We start from the raw sequence: 18,398 nt of genomic DNA, 5'->3' as shown, positions 1-18,398 counted from the left end.
CTAAAAATAATTATTTACTTTAATTTATCATGCTTTACTATAATTAAATATAGCAAAAAAATTATTTTAAATAATCTTATGAACTTAGAAAAAAGACTAATACAAACAATTTATCTCGTAATGTACACTGGCCTTATTTAGATAATCCAAAATCAATTTACTTTAGTTAGTGTTCTCAGGCACAGGCATCATCCAAACACAATTTTCCAAAGTTGTCTTGCCAGGCAAAAATTGACTAACTTTACAGGCAACTCGCCCTTCATGCGGAACTATGTAGCGATAGAAGCGTTTTGAAGTCCGGGTGAGCAAGGGTCCGTCAATCACCACTAGCTGTCTTCAGGGTACAATTGCATCAAAGGCCTCAAGCACAGTGACAACCTGTGTTTTTCGCTTATAAACAGATTTAATTTAATGAGCTCTCGATGTCAACGATGCAGGCGTTCAGCTCCTATCCTCCCCTATTATGAAGCAATGCTAACATTGTTACTTTACATCTCGCTCGTTTAATCATCCCCATGGGGCAATGCTAACATTGTTTCTTTACATCGAGATCAATGACAAACAATACACCTTTTCAATGCGATAACAGATCATGCAAATAGAGTGGTCGAGGTAGTGATGTGACCAACATACTTACAAATCTCCCAGAAGCTATCAGGCCATCACAATATCCTTACCGTCCCAATGTCATTACACATTACTCATTAGAGTTTGTAGTACTTCGGTCACCGTCTCATGTCAGGTGATCCGTTGATCCATTATACAAGCTGGAAAGTTGTGTTTACAGACAAGCTGTGCAGCCTCGATAGATCAACACCAAATAGTTACTATCTACTAATACCTTAAAAGCAACAGATTAAATTGTGGCATTCTGAGCTTTGATTTCTGGGGTCGTCATCTAAGTCAAGGTTTTCCCCAGATTCCTCCCAAATGGAGACTCAGGCAATCTGCTGCCAATAAGGTCCCGCAACTCGAACTCGCTAGGGAACCTCTGCTCAGCAAGTTTTGAGAATACCTGAAAAGTGGAAGCGATTTCAGTAAAATAATGAACGGGATGCAGAGGTTTTAAAATCATTCTGTCATCTAGGAAGGCAAAAGGATGCCATGGAAGAAAAGGTGAAACAAAAACGTTGTAACTTCACAATAGAATTTGTGACATAACACATAAGTAATCCTAGAGATAGAACTAACTCATCCTTTTTCAAAACAGAGGGCACTCCTGATATATAAAGCATTTTGCATCAAATCAACACAAAGGAAAAACGTAAGGTTGCATCTAACATAGGAAGCATACCAAATCTCCATTGCAGTAAACTTCAAAGGCACCAGAGCTTTGTAGAAAGGACTGAGCAAAGTTGCCAAATAGCCAGATTGTTGCCATGGTTCCGAATTTATTGGCGCGAAGTGAGTAGTACCATGGAGGAGGAACCATTCCAAGCCTTGGGAAAATCTGGTCACCAGCCATTATTGTTGCAACGGCTCCAACTTGAACAATTGGGATAACTTTGCTGAGTACACGCTTGGGGAATGGAGGAGGATAATTACGCAAGATAACATGAATGCCAGGAAATGAGGTTTCCAGCATGCGCTTCATGGTCACCGCAGTTCCCCTACAATGTAAAACAAAAAAAGTATTCAGAATAACATGTACACCCTCTGTCCCAAAATAAATAATTTTCTAATTTTTTTCAGACAGATTAAAGATGCTGGCAAAAGACGCATGTACCCTCATCTCCTTTCCTTTCCTATAGGATATCTCCAAGATTTGGCAATTATCATTTACATGCACCCGTGATTACGCATTAAGAGGCAGTGTTCCGTGTTTTTATAGAATGTTTTTTTGGGACAAATTTTAACCTCAGAAAGTTATTTATTTTGGGTTGTAGGGAGTATGTAGATGTAAAGCATAGGTTTTGAACTTCTATCGATGAAAGGAACGCCTGGGATCCCTTGCCTGGACCAGGCTCTCAGACATCAAACCAAACAGCCCCGTACTTTTCTTTAGCATGGTTCCTTCACCACTTATTAAGTTTCACTCCTAAAAAAGTTTTTTCCTGGCTCGTGACATTAGGTTAGATAATGGAGCGAGCAACAATACATGGTCTGAGTAAAGCAGCGTAATGATGTAGCGGAGCAGTGCTAGCTCAGTTGTGGGAAAAATCAAGAGGCACCACTAGTTATGCTGTGCATTAGATTACGTAGACACCTTCCTTCCAATGAGATAAAAAAAATAGGACTTATACAGTTGAAAATTGAACACAAGTGTCCAGGAAACAACCAGTATTTCACCTCCGCTTACCACCCTAAAACATTACTCATCTGTAGGGCCACCCCACAAATTTTCCATGCCAGCCATTTCTTCACCCAATCTTCTGGCCCATATATCTGAAGCCAACTATTCCCTCAAGTGCTAGCTAAGATCGCACGTTTATAAAATCCATTTTCAATCAAGTTGAATTTCCTAAAATGCTTCACTAGGGTGGCAGTCTTTTTATACCAGACCAGGTCCTTGACAAGATAGGAGACATTACAATTGATATTTACGGCTGGAAATGCAAGACATATGCACATCAAGTCAGCTTTTAGACGGAGTTTCATTTTAGATTGCCTCACTGCTTTCTGTGGTTAAAAAACTTCGAAAGCACTGAAATTGGGGAGTGGTGTTTGTCTAATTATCAACTCTCCTGCCCTCAACGACACCATTAAAGCATGGACATACGTCAACAATCTGGTTTGTAAAATTATCAAGCCTGGCAGAATTACTGCAGTCAACTCAAATTGATCTCCGATTCTCCATACCATTAAAATTCTGTATTGGCTTGGGAATAACAATAAATAATAAAGCAAATCAACATAAGTAGGACTGTTGAAGAATTTTCAAGTGATAGCCTATGCTATTGTAGTAACATGAGGATAAGGTTTACATAAAAGATGCATTTCTCTAAATTTAAAGATAAGAACAAGACAACAAATTAAGAACCGGCTAAACTCAAACTATGAGGCCTACAATCGAGTACACAAAAGAATTGTTATGATATCATCTATTCATCTCATACAAAATGAATCATGCATGTCCACTCACTGTCATCCAACAGCTGACCTCCATTACTTAGGATACTATGGGTGCAAGTTTGCTGACTTCAGAAAGCATTGACTAGAAAGAGTGCCATCACTGATAGTTTAAATTCAGTGTGAATCCAAATCCAAAAATAGAAAAGAGTAAGAGGCTATTTGGAAGGTCAGTTTGGAGCTAAAACTCTTGTAAAATACATACCCATAAAATTTTACATCCGAACTTGTAAAAAGGTGTTTGGATGGAATCTAATCCAAAAGAAACTACTACCGGTTTAGACAAAAACACACAAATTTCTCCATGTTGCCACAACCCTCTTGATGCCAAGGCTATCACAGACAACACAAGGATGCGCTGTGAGAACAGGACGTGAGGAAGTTCGGCAACCATGGAGATGGAGATGTTGGACCAAGCGACCTCAGCAACCAGCGCGATGGTCGGGGACGCTGCCACAGCCTGTGTCTGCAGACCATGGCACCATCGAATGTGACACAACAAGAGAGCTGAGCAGACACGATATATGTGTGGTCCTTGTTCATGGCGAGCTGCAACCTGCAAGCGATTCAGCCCCTCTGCCCAAACCACCGCTCACTTTCATGCTCTCATGCTCCTTTCTAAATATGTTAGCTCTTCGCTTATGTCTGAATTTTCTTCTGTTATATCCAATTTGATGTTCTGTGTTCTGACTCTGAGCTCCACTACCATATTGATAGGGGGCCTCGATAGCTCCTGGGAATTCCATATGTACCCAAACTGACATCAATTTCACATAACTGTTCCTGACTTGGTTTGCTTTTACTGTCGGTTTAATTCACTAGCTGCTATAAGGCAAGGACGCAGGTTAGTTTCTACCTCTCGGCAATCCAACAGCAAATTACAGGCAGAAATGGATACAAGGAATTCCTAGTGCACAAGGAATTACAGGTGTAACAAATTTCATCTGTAAAAAGATTGCTAAGTTGCCAAACAGGCCCTAAATATTTTACATTCACTAGAATCTTCTTCTTTCAATCTCTCTTGTCCTTTTTAAGGTCTTCATTAGACAATCAACACAGCCATGAAGAACAAGTGACTGACACCTATCCCTTCCCCAGTTCCCGCTATAATTTTAACGTACTACACATAAGAATCTGACTTGGTGTTATGTTACCAACTATTGTGTGTGATAAAATACCACAAACCCACAATAGCAAGTTAGTAGCTATCCATGAACACACGACAGTCATAAATTCATCATTCAGTGGTGCTAGCAGTGAATTGGTGTGCCAACTGCCAAATAAACAACCCTATGCAATTCACATCATGCCGGGGGTGGAGGCAAAACTGGGCTCCCTACCCCCACCCCTCCCCGTGCCAAAACAAAGAATTGAAGCACCAAGTAGACTCATGGCTTGAAGCCCACTGGATGACTGGAAGCTATACGCAACCAACAATGAAATCAAGTGGCACAATCCACTGCAAGCCTGCAACTAGCAAGAAGAAAACCTAGTAACCCACCACCATGAGTCCATGCTAACAATTCTCCCTGAAGGGCGGGCCTGGTGCAAGCGGTAGAGTCTTACCGCCTGTGACCGGAAGGTTCCGGGTTCGAGTCGCGGTCTCCTCGCATTGCACAGGCGAGGGTAAGGCTTGCCACTGACACCCTTTCCCAGACCCCGCACAAAGCGGGAGCTCTCTGCACTGGGTACGCTCTTTAAGTGGCCAAGCCCATCAGGTAACAAACAACAAGGTACATGTACTCGGGGAGCCACATCCATGCTTGCAGCTAGCTGCAGCACTCAGTGGACGCCTAGTAGCTTCACCCCCTCCTTTTTTTTCAAATACTAGACTTGCTGGAAATGGTGAGTGAAGCCTAGTATGTAGTCATCTGAGATCCTCTACTAAAGAGTTGGTTCACACTAGAGACGTTTTGATGGTTGTCACCCTTCCCGGTAATGGATCACTGAGTATGGTTATTTGCAGAAAGCGCGCGACATTCCAATGTTCCTACATCAACTAGCGCATGTTCATCTGGTCCACACAACAAATAACCAAAGGAATTAAGCAAGCAACCACAAGTTCACGCAACCCCAAGACACAGTGGACGAGCGTCACGAGCGGTCTCACTTGTAGGAGCAGGAGGCGCAGAATTGGAGTTCCACTGTGCTGCCGAATCCAGCCCCATCCACACGTGGCTCCTGCAATTGCATCGAAGCAACAAGTCAGTTCGCCATCCAGATCGGAGACCGGGTCGCGATCGAATTCCACTAGGGTTCATGACCTACCTGTATGATTCCCGCAGAAGGGTCGGGGTGCTGGTGGTGGTGCGGCGAGTGGGGATGGTGCGGCGGATGCGGGTGGGGATGGTGTGGCGGATGCGGGTGGTGATGGTGCGGCGGATGCGGATGATGGTGGTGAGGAGGGTGGCGGAGGTGGGGAGGCGGTGGCGCGAAGATGTGAGTGAGGTCGGAGAAGAAGAGGAAGGCCGGGAGTCCGACAAGGAGCAACTGCACGCGATCCATGGCGCGTCGCGGCGGAGAGACGGCTTGGCTCTGCTACTGCCTGGGCCGCTGGGCGTCTCCGGTCTCCGTCTCTCTCGAGACGCGGGCTGAAGGAGGCAGGGTCGGAGTCCCGCAGTCGCAGGGAGAAATTTCAATATTTGACGTGAGTTCGCAAGCCTCACAAGATATTTGACATTCAATGCGTCTGTCTCTCAAAATTTGACAACCGAATTACGAATTGCTTCGATTTAAAGGATTTCACCTATTTTCTCTTATTTTTCTTTTTATGTAATGTTTTCACCTCTCCCCGTCATCTGAACGGACCAAAGTATCTCTTGCCTAACAGAACACACAGATCTATTTTCTTTCCCGGTTTCCGTTGACGCGAGATGGACGCGAGCCCCTCCGCCGCCAAGCAGCTCTCTCCGCCGGTCCGCCGCCCTTCCTCCTCCCCTCCTGGACCACCCTCCGCCACCCCGACAGGCTCAGCAGCAGCCAGGAACTCACGGCGCTGCCCTATGTTTCGGCTAGGGTTTCGCTTGGCATCGTCGTAGCGCCGCCGCAGCCCGCCGCTCAGCGTCAACAGAAACAAAGAAGCCGCTCGACGGGCTCAGCAGCAGCCAGGAACTAGCACCGCTGCCCTGTGTTTCGGCTAGGGTTTCGCTTGGGCATCGTCGCAGCACCACGCAGCCCGTCGCTTAGCGTCGACGAAAAACAGAGAAGGAAATCGATCTCTGTGTTCTATTAGGCCAGGGGCACTTTGGTCCTTTCAGGTGGCTGGGAAGAGGTGAAAACATTATACTGAAAAAGAAAAAGGAGAGAAAATAGGTGGAATCCCTTGAATTGAAGCAATTCGCAGTCCCAGTGTCAAATTTTGAAAGGCAGACAAATTGAATGTCAAATCTTGTGAGGCTTGCAAACTCGATGTCAAATATTGAAATTTCTCAGGGAGGAAACCTCCTCTCCAACCTGCTATGTGGGTCCCATTCATCAGTGGGAGTACCAAACGCCCGGCATCTTTGGTGCCTTGGTGGAGGGTGGGCGTCCGACATCGGGCTCGGAATTTGGATGGCGACAACGATTCGATTCGTCGTGTCGATGGCTCGATGCGATCGGGTTGTGCTTGTGCCGCACGGGCAGGCTGTGCGTTTGGCAAGAATGGATGGGCCGCTCGGTTTAAGAGCACACAAAATGATGACAAACATCGGTCCAATGTTCGGCAGAAGGGAGAGAGTAGATGCAGCAGCAATACAGTGAATCAAGCAGGTGTTTTTTGGCGCAAACTTTGGAAAATCTCTTGTCCTCCAAAGGTAAGACACTTAATGTGGCGCCTAGCGCGGAATAGTCTTGCACTGAAAATGAACATTCGCAGAAGAGGTATGCAGCTTGATACTAGATGCCCATTGTGCTTTCAGTTTGATGAGGATGGTGGCCATTGTTTCCTCAAATGCAAATTTGTCAAAAGATGTTGGGAGAGTTTGTCTCTTGAGCCGATTCGTCAAAACTTGCTGTTGAAGAGATCGGCATGGGAAGTGATTATGGAGGTGATCTCCAAGAAAGAGGAGGATCGTTTGAAAACAGTGCTCCTTCTTTGGAAATGGTGGGATTTCAGGAATAAAGTGGATAGAGGCGAGAAGATGCAGTCCGCCAGTCCGGGAAGGATGTTGCTGGAGATGTGTTAAGATTACTTGATGATCAGAATATGAAGGAAAGGAAAATGGTGCAAACAAAAACTGATGGCGTCCGACAATACCACCGCTGGGGAAGCTGAAGATCAATATAGATTGTTCTTTTGTGCCAGATTCGCTACAGGGCAGCTGGGGTTTCGTTGTCAAAGATCATGAAGGCTCGATAGTCCTAACTAGGGCGGGGAACCTTGGTTCGATCCCAAACGCCATCATAGCAGAAGCAACAGCTTGCGCCAAGGCACTGCAGGTAGCCACTGATCATGGCATTTCACATATACAAATCGAGATGGATTCTATCATCCTCAAGCAGGCTCTTCAATCATCCTTCATGGATTTCGCAACTTGTGGCATGTTGGTACGTGATACCCGTGATTTGTTGCATGAATACTTTGTATGTACCGATATCCTATCAGTTCCACGAGCTTGTAATTCGGTAGCACATAATCTTGCTAGAGTTGGTTTGAGTTGGGACTCGGGTGAGCATCATGTTTGGGCGAACCCCCTCCCAGAATTTGTAAAAGACTTTGTTGCTCGCGATATTGTCGAGACTATGTCATTAATGAGGAGGCCCTAGAGCCAAAGCTTGTTTCGAAAAAAAGAGCCCAAGTCCAGTTCTTTTCCAAGGACATGCAGAGATGGGCTAGCCGTGCAACTTCGTCCGTCTCACTCGATGAGTGATGACCATGTTGTCCTTAGTTGCCACGAACCCTTTCGCTATGATGAGTTGTGGGTGTTGGCATTTCTTAGCATCACTTGTTACTAGGTTGTCATCCCTAGCATAATACCAGAAATACGTGGTTGGTAATTATTAATGACACTTGTAAACTTCAGAGAAAATTATATATATAAAGTATCCGCAAGCGCACAGATAATATACCATTATAGCATTTCACCCGGGAGTATACCAGAAATACGTGGTTGGTAATTATTAATGACATAGCATCGAGGCTGACAGGTGGGCCCCTGGGGGGCGGACGGCCTGATAGTGGGGCTAGACGGCCTCACATGTCATCCCCTTGCCTCTCGCTTCGGTGATGTGGGTTCTAGAGTGTTCCCATGTTGGTTTCATGGTGGAACTCCGAATTTTCCTTTGACAAATAGGCCCCCCTTAACGGTTTTCTAGATAAACCCTGCTGAAAACACAGATTCACCAAAACTCATAAAAATTGTCAGTTTAAACCCCTAAGTCTATGTTAGTGATCATTTTCATGCATTATTTCAGGTTATATTGATGTTTATAATGGCCGGGTAGCGTGGCGACTAGCGGTGGTCAAGGCGGCGGTGGTCGGTTTGTGTAGGCGTGTGGGGCGGTGGCAGGGCCTTCTCCTTTTCCTCTGCCAGTGTGCCAGAACCGCTGAAAGCTCTAGTTTGGTTTTGGTGAATTGATGAAACCCTAAGTGCTAACCTAGTTTATCAAAGTGATTATGAGATAGGTAGCACTACTCCAAGTGGTGAAGCAAATGAAGATCATGACATGATGAAGATCATGACATGATGATGGTGATGGCATGGTGATGATCAAATGCTTGGACTTGGAAAAGAAGAAAGAAAAACAAAAACCTCAAGGCAAAGGTGAACTTGATAGGAGCTTTTTCGTTTTGTTGATCGAGACACTTAGTGAGTGTGATCACATTTAGGATCGATAGCTGTACTATTAAGAGGGGTGAAACTCGTATCGAAATGCGGTTATCAAAGTGCCATTAGATGCTCTAACTCTTTGCATATGCATTTAGGATCTAGTGGAGTGCTAACACCCTTGAAAACAATTGTGAAAATATGCTAACACTTGTGCACAAGGTGATACACTTGGTGTTTGGCACATTTGAGCAAGGGTAAAGAAGATAGAGTTGAAAAGGAGTTAGTCGCGCTGGTCATAGAGTGACCGGACACGTTTAGTGTGGCTACCGGACGCGTCCGGTATTTTATCCAGTCTTCGGGTAGTCAGACGGAAGTGACCGGACACGTCCGGTGTGGCTACCGGATGCGTCCGATATTTGGACCTGAGGTGAGCGACTAAGTTAAAGTGATCGGACTCTCGCTCGGTGGAGTGACCGGACGCTGACAAGTTACTGTTCCGCATCCAGTCAAAGTGATATAGCCCGAAGCAGGATTATAGAGAGCTACCGGACGCGTCCGGTCGCTGCACCGGACATGTCCGGTGTGAACCAGCAAGTCTCGGGTTTTTAGCGCTACAATTGATCGGACACTGGGAGCGTCCAGTCCGGTGTGACCGGACATGTCCGGTCGGTCCAGAGCGGCTCTGGGAGCTCTCTAGACTCGACCGGACGCTGTGTCTCCTGTGTCCGGTTTGTTTTCAAATAGCGTGTCTGGTCGTGGTGACGTGGGGCGCGGGTGTTGGTCTAGAGAGGACTGGACGCAGGGGTGCGTCCGGTCGGCCATACCGGACATGTCCGATCGTAGTTGAGCGACTCTAGGAGCTCTCTAGACTCGACCGAACGCTGCCCCTCCTACGTCCGATCGGCCACACCAGACGCGTCTGGTCGCTGTTGAGTGGATAGTCATTGGGCGTGAATGGCTAAACAATTTGAAAGGGACACATGGCGGTCAGGCTACGACCAGACGCGTCCGGTGCACACGACCAGAGCGTCCGGTCATCCCGCAGTCAGCCCAATAATTGAGCCAACGGCTCTATTGTTTGGGGTGTCTATAAATATCGTTTGGCCGGCTCAAGCTCACTCTCTTGGCCATTTGCCTTGACATAGCAACCTTGTGAGCTTAGCCAAAGCCCTCCCACTCATCTCCATTATTGATTCATCATCTTTGTGAGATTGGGAGATAATCCAAGTGCATTGCTTGAGTGTTTGCATCTAGAGGCACTTGGTGTTTGTGTCTCGCTGTGGGATTCGCTTGTTACTCTTGGTGGTTGCTGCCACCTAGATGGCTTGGAGCAGCGAGGATCATCGAGCGGAGGTTGGTGATTGTCTCTGGCTCCGATCGTGGTGATTATGAGGGGTTCTTGACCTTTCCCTAGTGGAGAGCCAAAAGGTACTCTAGTAAATTGCTCGTGGCTTATGTGATCCTCATCTTGTGTTGGTTGTGCGGCACCCTATTGAGGGTTTGGTGTGTGATGCCAATTAGCGCGTGAACCTCCAAGTGAGTGAATCGCCATAACAGGGACTAGCTTGCCGGCAAGCAAGTGAACCTTGGAAGAAAAATCATCGTGTCTTGATTGTATCCTTGGTATTCATTGGTATTCACTCATTGGTCACTTGCCACGGCGGTATACCTCTCTACCACTCTCTTGTATTTCATTATACATTCACTTGGATAGAGCTAGTGGTAGTTAAGACTAGATAGTGTATCATTTAATTGTAATACTCTCACTAGGTTGATCACCTAGGTGTATATTAGTGACATAGCTTTGTTGTGATATAGTAGAGATCATAGAAAATAGAATTGGGTAGGTGGCTTGCAACCCCAAGTATAGTGCTAGCGCAAAATTCATTTCGCCATCTTATTGACTAATCATTTGTCTTAGTGTTGTTGTAGAAATTTTTAATAGGCTATTCACCCCCCTCTAGCCATTAGGACATTTCAAGTGGTATCAGAGCCGAGGTCATCGTGATTTGAGGCTTAACAACCTTCGGTATAAAAATGACTCAAATCAACAACACCAAGAAGCCACCCTAATTTGATGGCACAAATTATCCATATTGGAAGTCAAAGATGACCACACATATCAAGTCAATCAATAGAAGGGAATAGAAGGTGGTAGAAATCAAAATTGAGATTGCCGATCCGGAGAATCCCACCGTGGGCGAAGAAGTGCTTCTTCAAAACAATGACATTGCTCTAAGTGCCATTCATGATGCAATTAATAAGAGAACATTTGAGCAAATCAATAACATTGAGATGGCTCATGAGGCTTGGAAGAAGTTGGAAGAATCATTCGGGGGCACCAAGGCAATGAAGGGTGCAAAGGCATACATTCTTAAGGAGAAATTTGCTAGCTTCAAGATGAAGGAAGATGAGAGTGTGCCGGACATGTTCCATCAGATGGAAGTACTTGTCAATGATCTCAAAGCACTTAGTGAGAAGGTGGAGGACAAGGACTTCTCTCATAAGTTCTTGAAATGCTTACCCACAAGATTTGGCATGTTGGTCACATTGCTAGTGAGGACCGGTTTGGACACAATGACACCAAACTAAATCTTGGGAGATATCATGACCGATGATGCTTATAGAGATAATGATGAGAAGGAAGAAAAGAGGGAGAAGAAGGATGACAAAAAGAAGAGTGTGGCATTCAAGGCCACATCATCTAAGGGCAAAGCAAAGCAAGAATCATCAAGTGAAGATGAAGACTTGAGCTTTGATGAGATGGATGATGAGAAGATGGCTCTCTTTGTCAAGAGATTTGGCAAGTTCATGATGAAGAAGGGCTACCATGCTAGAAGAAAGAAGTCATAATCTAAGAACAAGGAAGAGTTAAGAATGTGCTTCAATTGCGGAAGCAAAGATCATCTTGTTGCTCAATGCTCATACAATAGTGACAATGATGATGACAAGAAGAACAAGAAGAAGGACAAGAAGGAAAAGAAAGTGAAGAAGGACAAGATGACCTTCAAGAAGAATAAGGGTGGTTCATATGTGGTCACTTGGGATAGTGATGCTTCCTCAAGTGATGATGATGATAGTGATGATGACAAGACCACCAAGAAGAAGGCACTTGCAAGCATTGCTATCAATGAGAAGCCTTCTCTCTTCGACACTCCATCATGCTTCATGGCTAAGGCCACTAAGGTACAAACTTGTGATAATGGAAGTGATGAGGAACATGATAATGAAAATAAAAATGAAAGTGATAGTGATGATGATGAACCAACTAAGGATGAACTACTTGACATGCTAGATGATGCTAAAGAACACTTTGACATTAAGAGAAGAGAATGCAAAAGCTTGCATAAGGAAATAAAAGCCCTTAAGCATGACCTTGATGAGCTCAATGCATCTCATGAGAGGCTAGAGGAAGCCCATGAGAAGCTTGGCAAAGCTCACAAGAAGCTTGAAAAAGCTCATTCCTCTTTGCTTAATGAACAAAATGAGAAGAAGCATGTTGAGACATGTGATGTAGGCTTAACTTGTGATATAATTGATGAATCATTCTATAAGTCTATCATTGTTGCTCCCACTAACCCTTCTTGTAGCACTTCTACTTCCACCTCATCTAGTAGTGATGGTTTCACTTGTGATGCCTCACTAATGGTTGAGAATGAGACCCTCAAAAAGGAGGTCAATAAGCTTACTCACACCTTGGCTAAGGCCTATGGTGGTGAGGACTACTTGCTTATGTGCTTGGGTAGCCAAAGAGCTTCTCTCTATAAAGAGGGATTGGGCTATACCTCCAAAAAAGGCAAGGCGACCTTTGCTCCTCACAAGACTAGTTTTGTGAAGAACAATGATCAGTTTTGCACTAGTTGCAAGCAAGTTGGTCATAAAGAGCATGAGTGCAAGAACAAGAGCAAAAATGCTAATGTATCCTCAATTAAGACTAATTCTTTCTATGTGCTTACTAAGGGTACAAATGGTGTGAAGGCTAAGTTCATTGGTGCATCATGGATGGGCTCAAAGGAGAAAGTCATTTGGGTACCAAAGAGCTTAGTGACTAACCTTCAAGGACCCAAGCAAGTTTGGGTACCTAAAAAGATTTGATCTTCTTTTATAGGTCAATTACAAAGCCAGAGGAAGCCATTGAGTTCTTAATAGTGGGTGCACTCAATATATGACCGGTGATGCAAGAATGTTCAACTCAATCAACACCAATGGCAATGATGGTTATGATAGTATCACATTTAGTGATAATGGCAAAGGAAAGGTCAAGGGGCTTGGTAAGATTGCAATATCTAATGACATGAGCATATCCAATGTGTTGCCAGTAGAGAGCTTGAACTTAAATTTGCTATCTGTGGCTCAATTGTGTGATCTTAGATTCAAATGCATATTTGGGGTAGATGATGTAGAGATCATAATTGTAGATGGCTATAACTTGATCCTCAAAGGCTTTAGATATGAGAACCTATACTTAGTTGATTTTAACACTAGTGAAGCTCAACTATCTACATGTTTGTTCACTAAGTCTAGCATGGGTTGGTTATGGCATAGAAGGCTTAGTCATGTTGGAATGAAACAATTGAATAAATTGGTTAAGCATGACTTGGTTAGAGGTTTGAAAGATGTAGTGTTTGAGAAAAACAAGCTTTGTAGCTCTTGTCAAGCCAGAAAATAAGTTGGAAACACACATCCTAAGAAAAGCATGATGAGCACTAGTAAAGCATTTGAGTTATTGCACATGGACTTGTTTGGGCTAACTCAATACACTAGCATTGGTGGTAACAAATATGGCTTTGTGATAGTGGATGATTATACTAGATACACTTGGGTATTCTTTCTAGTGGACAAAAGTGATGTGTTTGCAACATTCAAATCATTTGTCAAAGGCATTCATAATGAGTTTGAAACAACCATCAAGAGAGTTAGAAGTGACAATGGTAGTGAGTTCAAGAACACTAGAATTGATGAGTTGTGTGATAAATTTGGAAGTAGACATCAATTCTCGGCTAAGTACACTCCACAATTAAATGGCCTCGTTGAGAGGAAGAATAGAACACTCATTGATATGGCAAGGTCTATGCTTAGTGAGTACAATGTGAGTCAATCTTTTTGGGCCGAAGCTATCAACACGGCTTGCTATTGTAGCAACCACCTTTATTGTCACCCATTGAAAGAGAAAACATCATATGAGCTCTTGAATGGTAGAAAGCCCAATGTTGCATATTTTTGGGTCTTTGGTTGCAAATGCTATATCTTGAAGAAAGGCACTAGATTGGGCAAGTTTGATAAGAAATGTGATAAAGGATTCCTACTTGGATATTCAACTACTAGCAAAGCATATAGAGTTTGGAATTTGGATAGTGGTACTCTTGAGGAAGTTCATGATGTTGAATTTGATGAAACCAAGGGTTCACAAGAAAAGAATGAGAACTTGGAAGATGTTAGAGGCATTCAACTTTCAAATGCCATGAAGAACATGGATGTTGGTGAATTGAGGCCTAGGCAAGTGAATGATGATGAAGATGATCAAGTGCAAGTGCTCTCTAACTCAAATGTGCAAGATGATACAACTCAAGCTAGTACAAGTGGCTCTCATGATAATGAACAAAATCAAGTGGTTAGTGCATCATCTCAACCCAATGATCAAGCAAGTGAAAGCAATCAAGTTTCAATCCTCCAACCAACCAATATTTGCAAGGGATCATCCATTGGACACTATCATTGGTGATATTTCAAGAGGTGTGCAAACTAGATCAAGATTGGCTTCATTTTGTGAGCATTTCTCATTTGTGTCATCCATTGAACCAAAGAAGATAGATGAAGCATTGAAGGATATTGATTGGGTGAATTCTATGCATGAAGAATTGAATAATTTCACAAGAAATCAAGTATGGGAATTAGTAGAGAGACCAAAGGGACACAATGTGATTGGAACCAAATGGATCTTTAGAAACGAGCAAGATCAAGATGGGATAGTAGTAAGGAACAAAGCAAGATTGGTAGCACAAGGATATACACAAGTCAAAGGTCTTGACTTTGGAAAACATATGCCCCGGCTGCTAGATTGGAAGCAATTAGAATCTTGTTAGCCTATGCTTGTGCCCACAACATCAAACTCTATCAAATGGATGTCATGAGTGCATTTCTCAATGGTTACATCAATGAAGAAGTGTACATTTAGCAACCTCCCGGTTTTGAAGATGACGAGAAGCCCAACCATGTGTACAAGTTGAAGAAGGCATTGTATGGCTTGAAGCAAGCACCTAGAGCATAGTATGAGAGATTGAGGGATTTCCTACTCTCTAAAGGGTTCATGATAGACAAGGTTGACACCACTCTTTTCACCAAGAAAATTGGCAAAGACTTATTTGTGTTGCAAATCTATGTTGATGATATCATATTTGGATCAACCAATCAAGACTTTTGTGAAGAATTTGGAAAGATGATGGCTAATGAGTTTGATATGTCCATGATTGGAGAGTTGAGTTACTTTCTTAGTCTTCAAATCAAGCAATTGAAGAATGGTACATTTATGAGTCAAGGCAAGTATATCAAGGACATGATCATGAAGTTTGGCATGAGTGATAGCAAAGCCATTAGTACACCAATGGGAATAAATAACAACTTGGATAGTGATGCAAGTGGCAATATGGTGGATCAAAAATTGTATCGGTCTATGATTGGAAGCCTTCTCTTTGTGACCATATCAAGGCCGGATGTCATGTTTAGTGTATGCATGTGTGCAAGATTTTAAGCCTCACCAAGAGAAAGTCATTTGAATGCTACAAAGAGAATACTGAGGTACTTGAAGCATACACAAAATGTTGGTTTGTGGTATCCCAAAGGAGCAAAGTTTGAGCTAGTTGGTTACTCTAACTCGGATTATGCGGGATGCAAGGTTGAAAGGAAGAGCACCTCGGCCACAGGTCAATTGTTGGGAAGATCACTTGTCTCATGGTCATCAAAGAAGCAAAATAGTGTTGCATTGTCAACCGCCAAAGCCAAATACATATCCGCTGGTAGTTGTTGTGCACAAATACTTTGGATGAAGTCCACCTTGAATGACTTTGGAATCAAATTCAAGAAAGTGCCATTGCTATGTGACAATGAGAGTGCCATCAAGTTAACCAACAATCCCGTTCAACATGCAAAAACAAAGCACATTGATGTCCGTCACCATTTCATAAGAGATCACCAACAAAAAGGAAACATTTGCATTGAGAGTGTAGACACCGAAGATCAACTTGCCGATATATTCACCAAGCCATTAGAAGAGAAAAGGTTTTGCAAGCTAAGGAATGAGTTGAACATATTAGATTTCTCAAATATGAGTTGATGCACTCCCCACTTATATGACATGCCTCTCCTTCGAGCAATCCAAGGTAAAAGTTGATAGGCATGGCATACATCCTTACTAAGGACATGATTAGTACATCTAGTCATCTTTCACATTTAATAGGCTCACTCATGAAAATCAAATGAATTTGATGATTGTATGGTACCCTATTGCTTCTATGCTTAATTTGGTCTAGTGGTAGCATATGACACGTTTGTGGGCTTGTAAACCTAGTGTTTGATCTAGAAAATGAGCTCTAAGTGTTTAACTCAACATGGTATAAGATAACCCTTATTTGGAGGTGTGAAGAAGCTTGTCCTTGGATCAAACCGAGTTAAATATCTTTGGCAAGTATTCTAGATTGAACCAAATTTGGGAAAATGATCCTCACCCCATTGATTGACATTGATAATCTTCACCTATCTATCATTCAATCCTTTGTGGTCATTGATGACAAAGGGGGAGAAAAAAAAGATATAAGTGATAGGGGGAGAAATAGTGTACAAACATAGTGAAAAGACAACAAGGGGGAGACATATAGATCAATTAAAATTTTGAGCACACAAGTAGGGGGAGCAAGCTCATAAACTTGGTGGATGCATTTGAATGTGCATTTCGTATGTTTGATTGCTTGGCACAAGTTTTTAATTTCAATATCCATGCTTGTGTGGTGTATGCTAGTTGTAGGTTTGAATGATAAAATGAAAAACTAGCATGCATAGGTTAAGTAACTAGACTCATGCTCACATTGTGAAAACTAGACCCTCACTTCTAATGTTGATCTCATGGGGTATTCTAGTTTTTGTGTATGACTAGTTACTAATGGTGCTAAAGATGGCATATTGGTGCACTCTGATTGGTATCATGTTTCAAAGGTCCATCTTTTATACCTTAGCATCATTCGGTAGACATTGTCTCCTATATTTCCTATCTAAGCATATGTGCAAGCTACAATCCAAACTCTTAGCACATATGTAGGGGGAGCAATTGCTACCATTTGGGGTTCATGAAACTTGTCCATATCCTTTTACACATGGTAAATATGCTTGGGCAAGCAACATGGATTCAATTAAATTTCAATTCATATCTTTGTATAAGGGTTGTCATCAATTACCAAAAAGGGGGAGATTGAAAGCTCTAGTTTGGTTTTGGTGAATTGATGAAACCCTAAGTGCTAACCTAGTTTATCAAAGTGATTATGAGATAGGTAGCACTACTCCAAGTGGTGAAGCAAATGAAGATCATGACATGATGATGGTGATGATCAAATGCTTGGACTTGGAAAAGAAGAAAGAAAAACAAAAAGCTCAAGGTCAAGGTGAACCTTGGTTCGATCCCAAACGCCATCAAAATTTCACCTATTTTCACTTATTTTTCTTTTTATGTAATGTTTTCACCTCTCCCCGTCATCTGAATGGACCAAAGTATCTCTTGCCTAACAGAACACACAGATCTATTTTCTTTCCCCATTTTCGTTGATGCGAGATGGACGCGAGCCCCCTCCGCCGCCAAGCAAGTCTCTCCACCGGTCCGTCGCCCTTCCTCCTCCCCTCCTGGACCACCCTCCACCGCCCCGACAGGCTCAGCAGCAGTTAGGAACTCATGGCGCTGCCCTATGTTTTGGCTAGGGTTTCGCTTGGCATCGTCGTAGCCGCCGTAGCCCGCCGCTCAGCGTCAACAGAAACAAAGAAGCCACTCGATGGGCTCAGCAGCAGCTAGGAACTAGCACCGCTGCCCTGTGTTTTGGCTAGGGTTTTGCTTGGGCATCGTCGCAGCGCCGCCGTAGCCCATCGCTCAGCGTCGACGAAAACAGAGAAGGAAATCGATCTCTGTGTTCTATTAGGCTAGGGGCACTTTGGTCCTTTTAGGTGGCTGGGAAGAGGTGAAAACATTATACTAAAAAAGAAAAAAGGCGAGAAAATAGGTGGAATCCCTTGAATTGAAGCAATTCGCAGTCCTAGTGTCAAATTTTGAAAGGCAGACCAATTGAATGTCAAATCTTGTGAGGCTTGCAAACTCGATGTCAAATATTGAAATTTCTCAGGGAGGAAACCTCCTCTCCAACCTGCTATGTGGGTCCCATTCATCAGTGGGAGTACCAAAGGCCTGGCATCTTTGGTGCCTTGGTGGAGGGTGGACGTCCGACATCGGGCTCGGAATTTGGATGGCGACAACGATTCGATTCGTCGTGTCGATGGCTCGATGCGATCGAGTTGTGCTTGTGCCGCACGGGCAGGCCATGCGTTTGG

The 18,398-nt window shown here is 43.5% G+C and overlaps 1 protein-coding gene across 1 annotated transcript; it reads right to left on the bottom strand.

The window, feature by feature from the left end:
* Positions 1–670: 670 nt before the first annotated feature.
* On the bottom strand, positions 671–5,701 carry LOC136513877 (selT-like protein). Its single transcript, XM_066507853.1, has 4 exons — positions 5,338–5,701; positions 5,180–5,250; positions 1,295–1,610; positions 671–1,015 (listed from the first exon to the last, which is right to left on the bottom strand). The coding sequence occupies exons 1-4, from the start codon at positions 5,572–5,574 to the stop codon at positions 899–901; spliced, it is 741 nt and encodes a 246-aa protein (XP_066363950.1). The 5' UTR covers positions 5,575–5,701; the 3' UTR covers positions 671–898.
* Between the last annotated feature and the right edge of the window lie 12,697 nt (positions 5,702–18,398).

Source organism: Miscanthus floridulus, chromosome 16 (assembly GCF_019320115.1).
Source record: "Miscanthus floridulus cultivar M001 chromosome 16, ASM1932011v1, whole genome shotgun sequence".
Lineage (NCBI taxonomy): Eukaryota > Viridiplantae > Streptophyta > Magnoliopsida > Poales > Poaceae > Miscanthus > Miscanthus floridulus.
The sequence above is the reverse complement of the archived record's forward strand: the minus strand, read 5'-3'. Positions and strand labels throughout refer to the sequence as shown.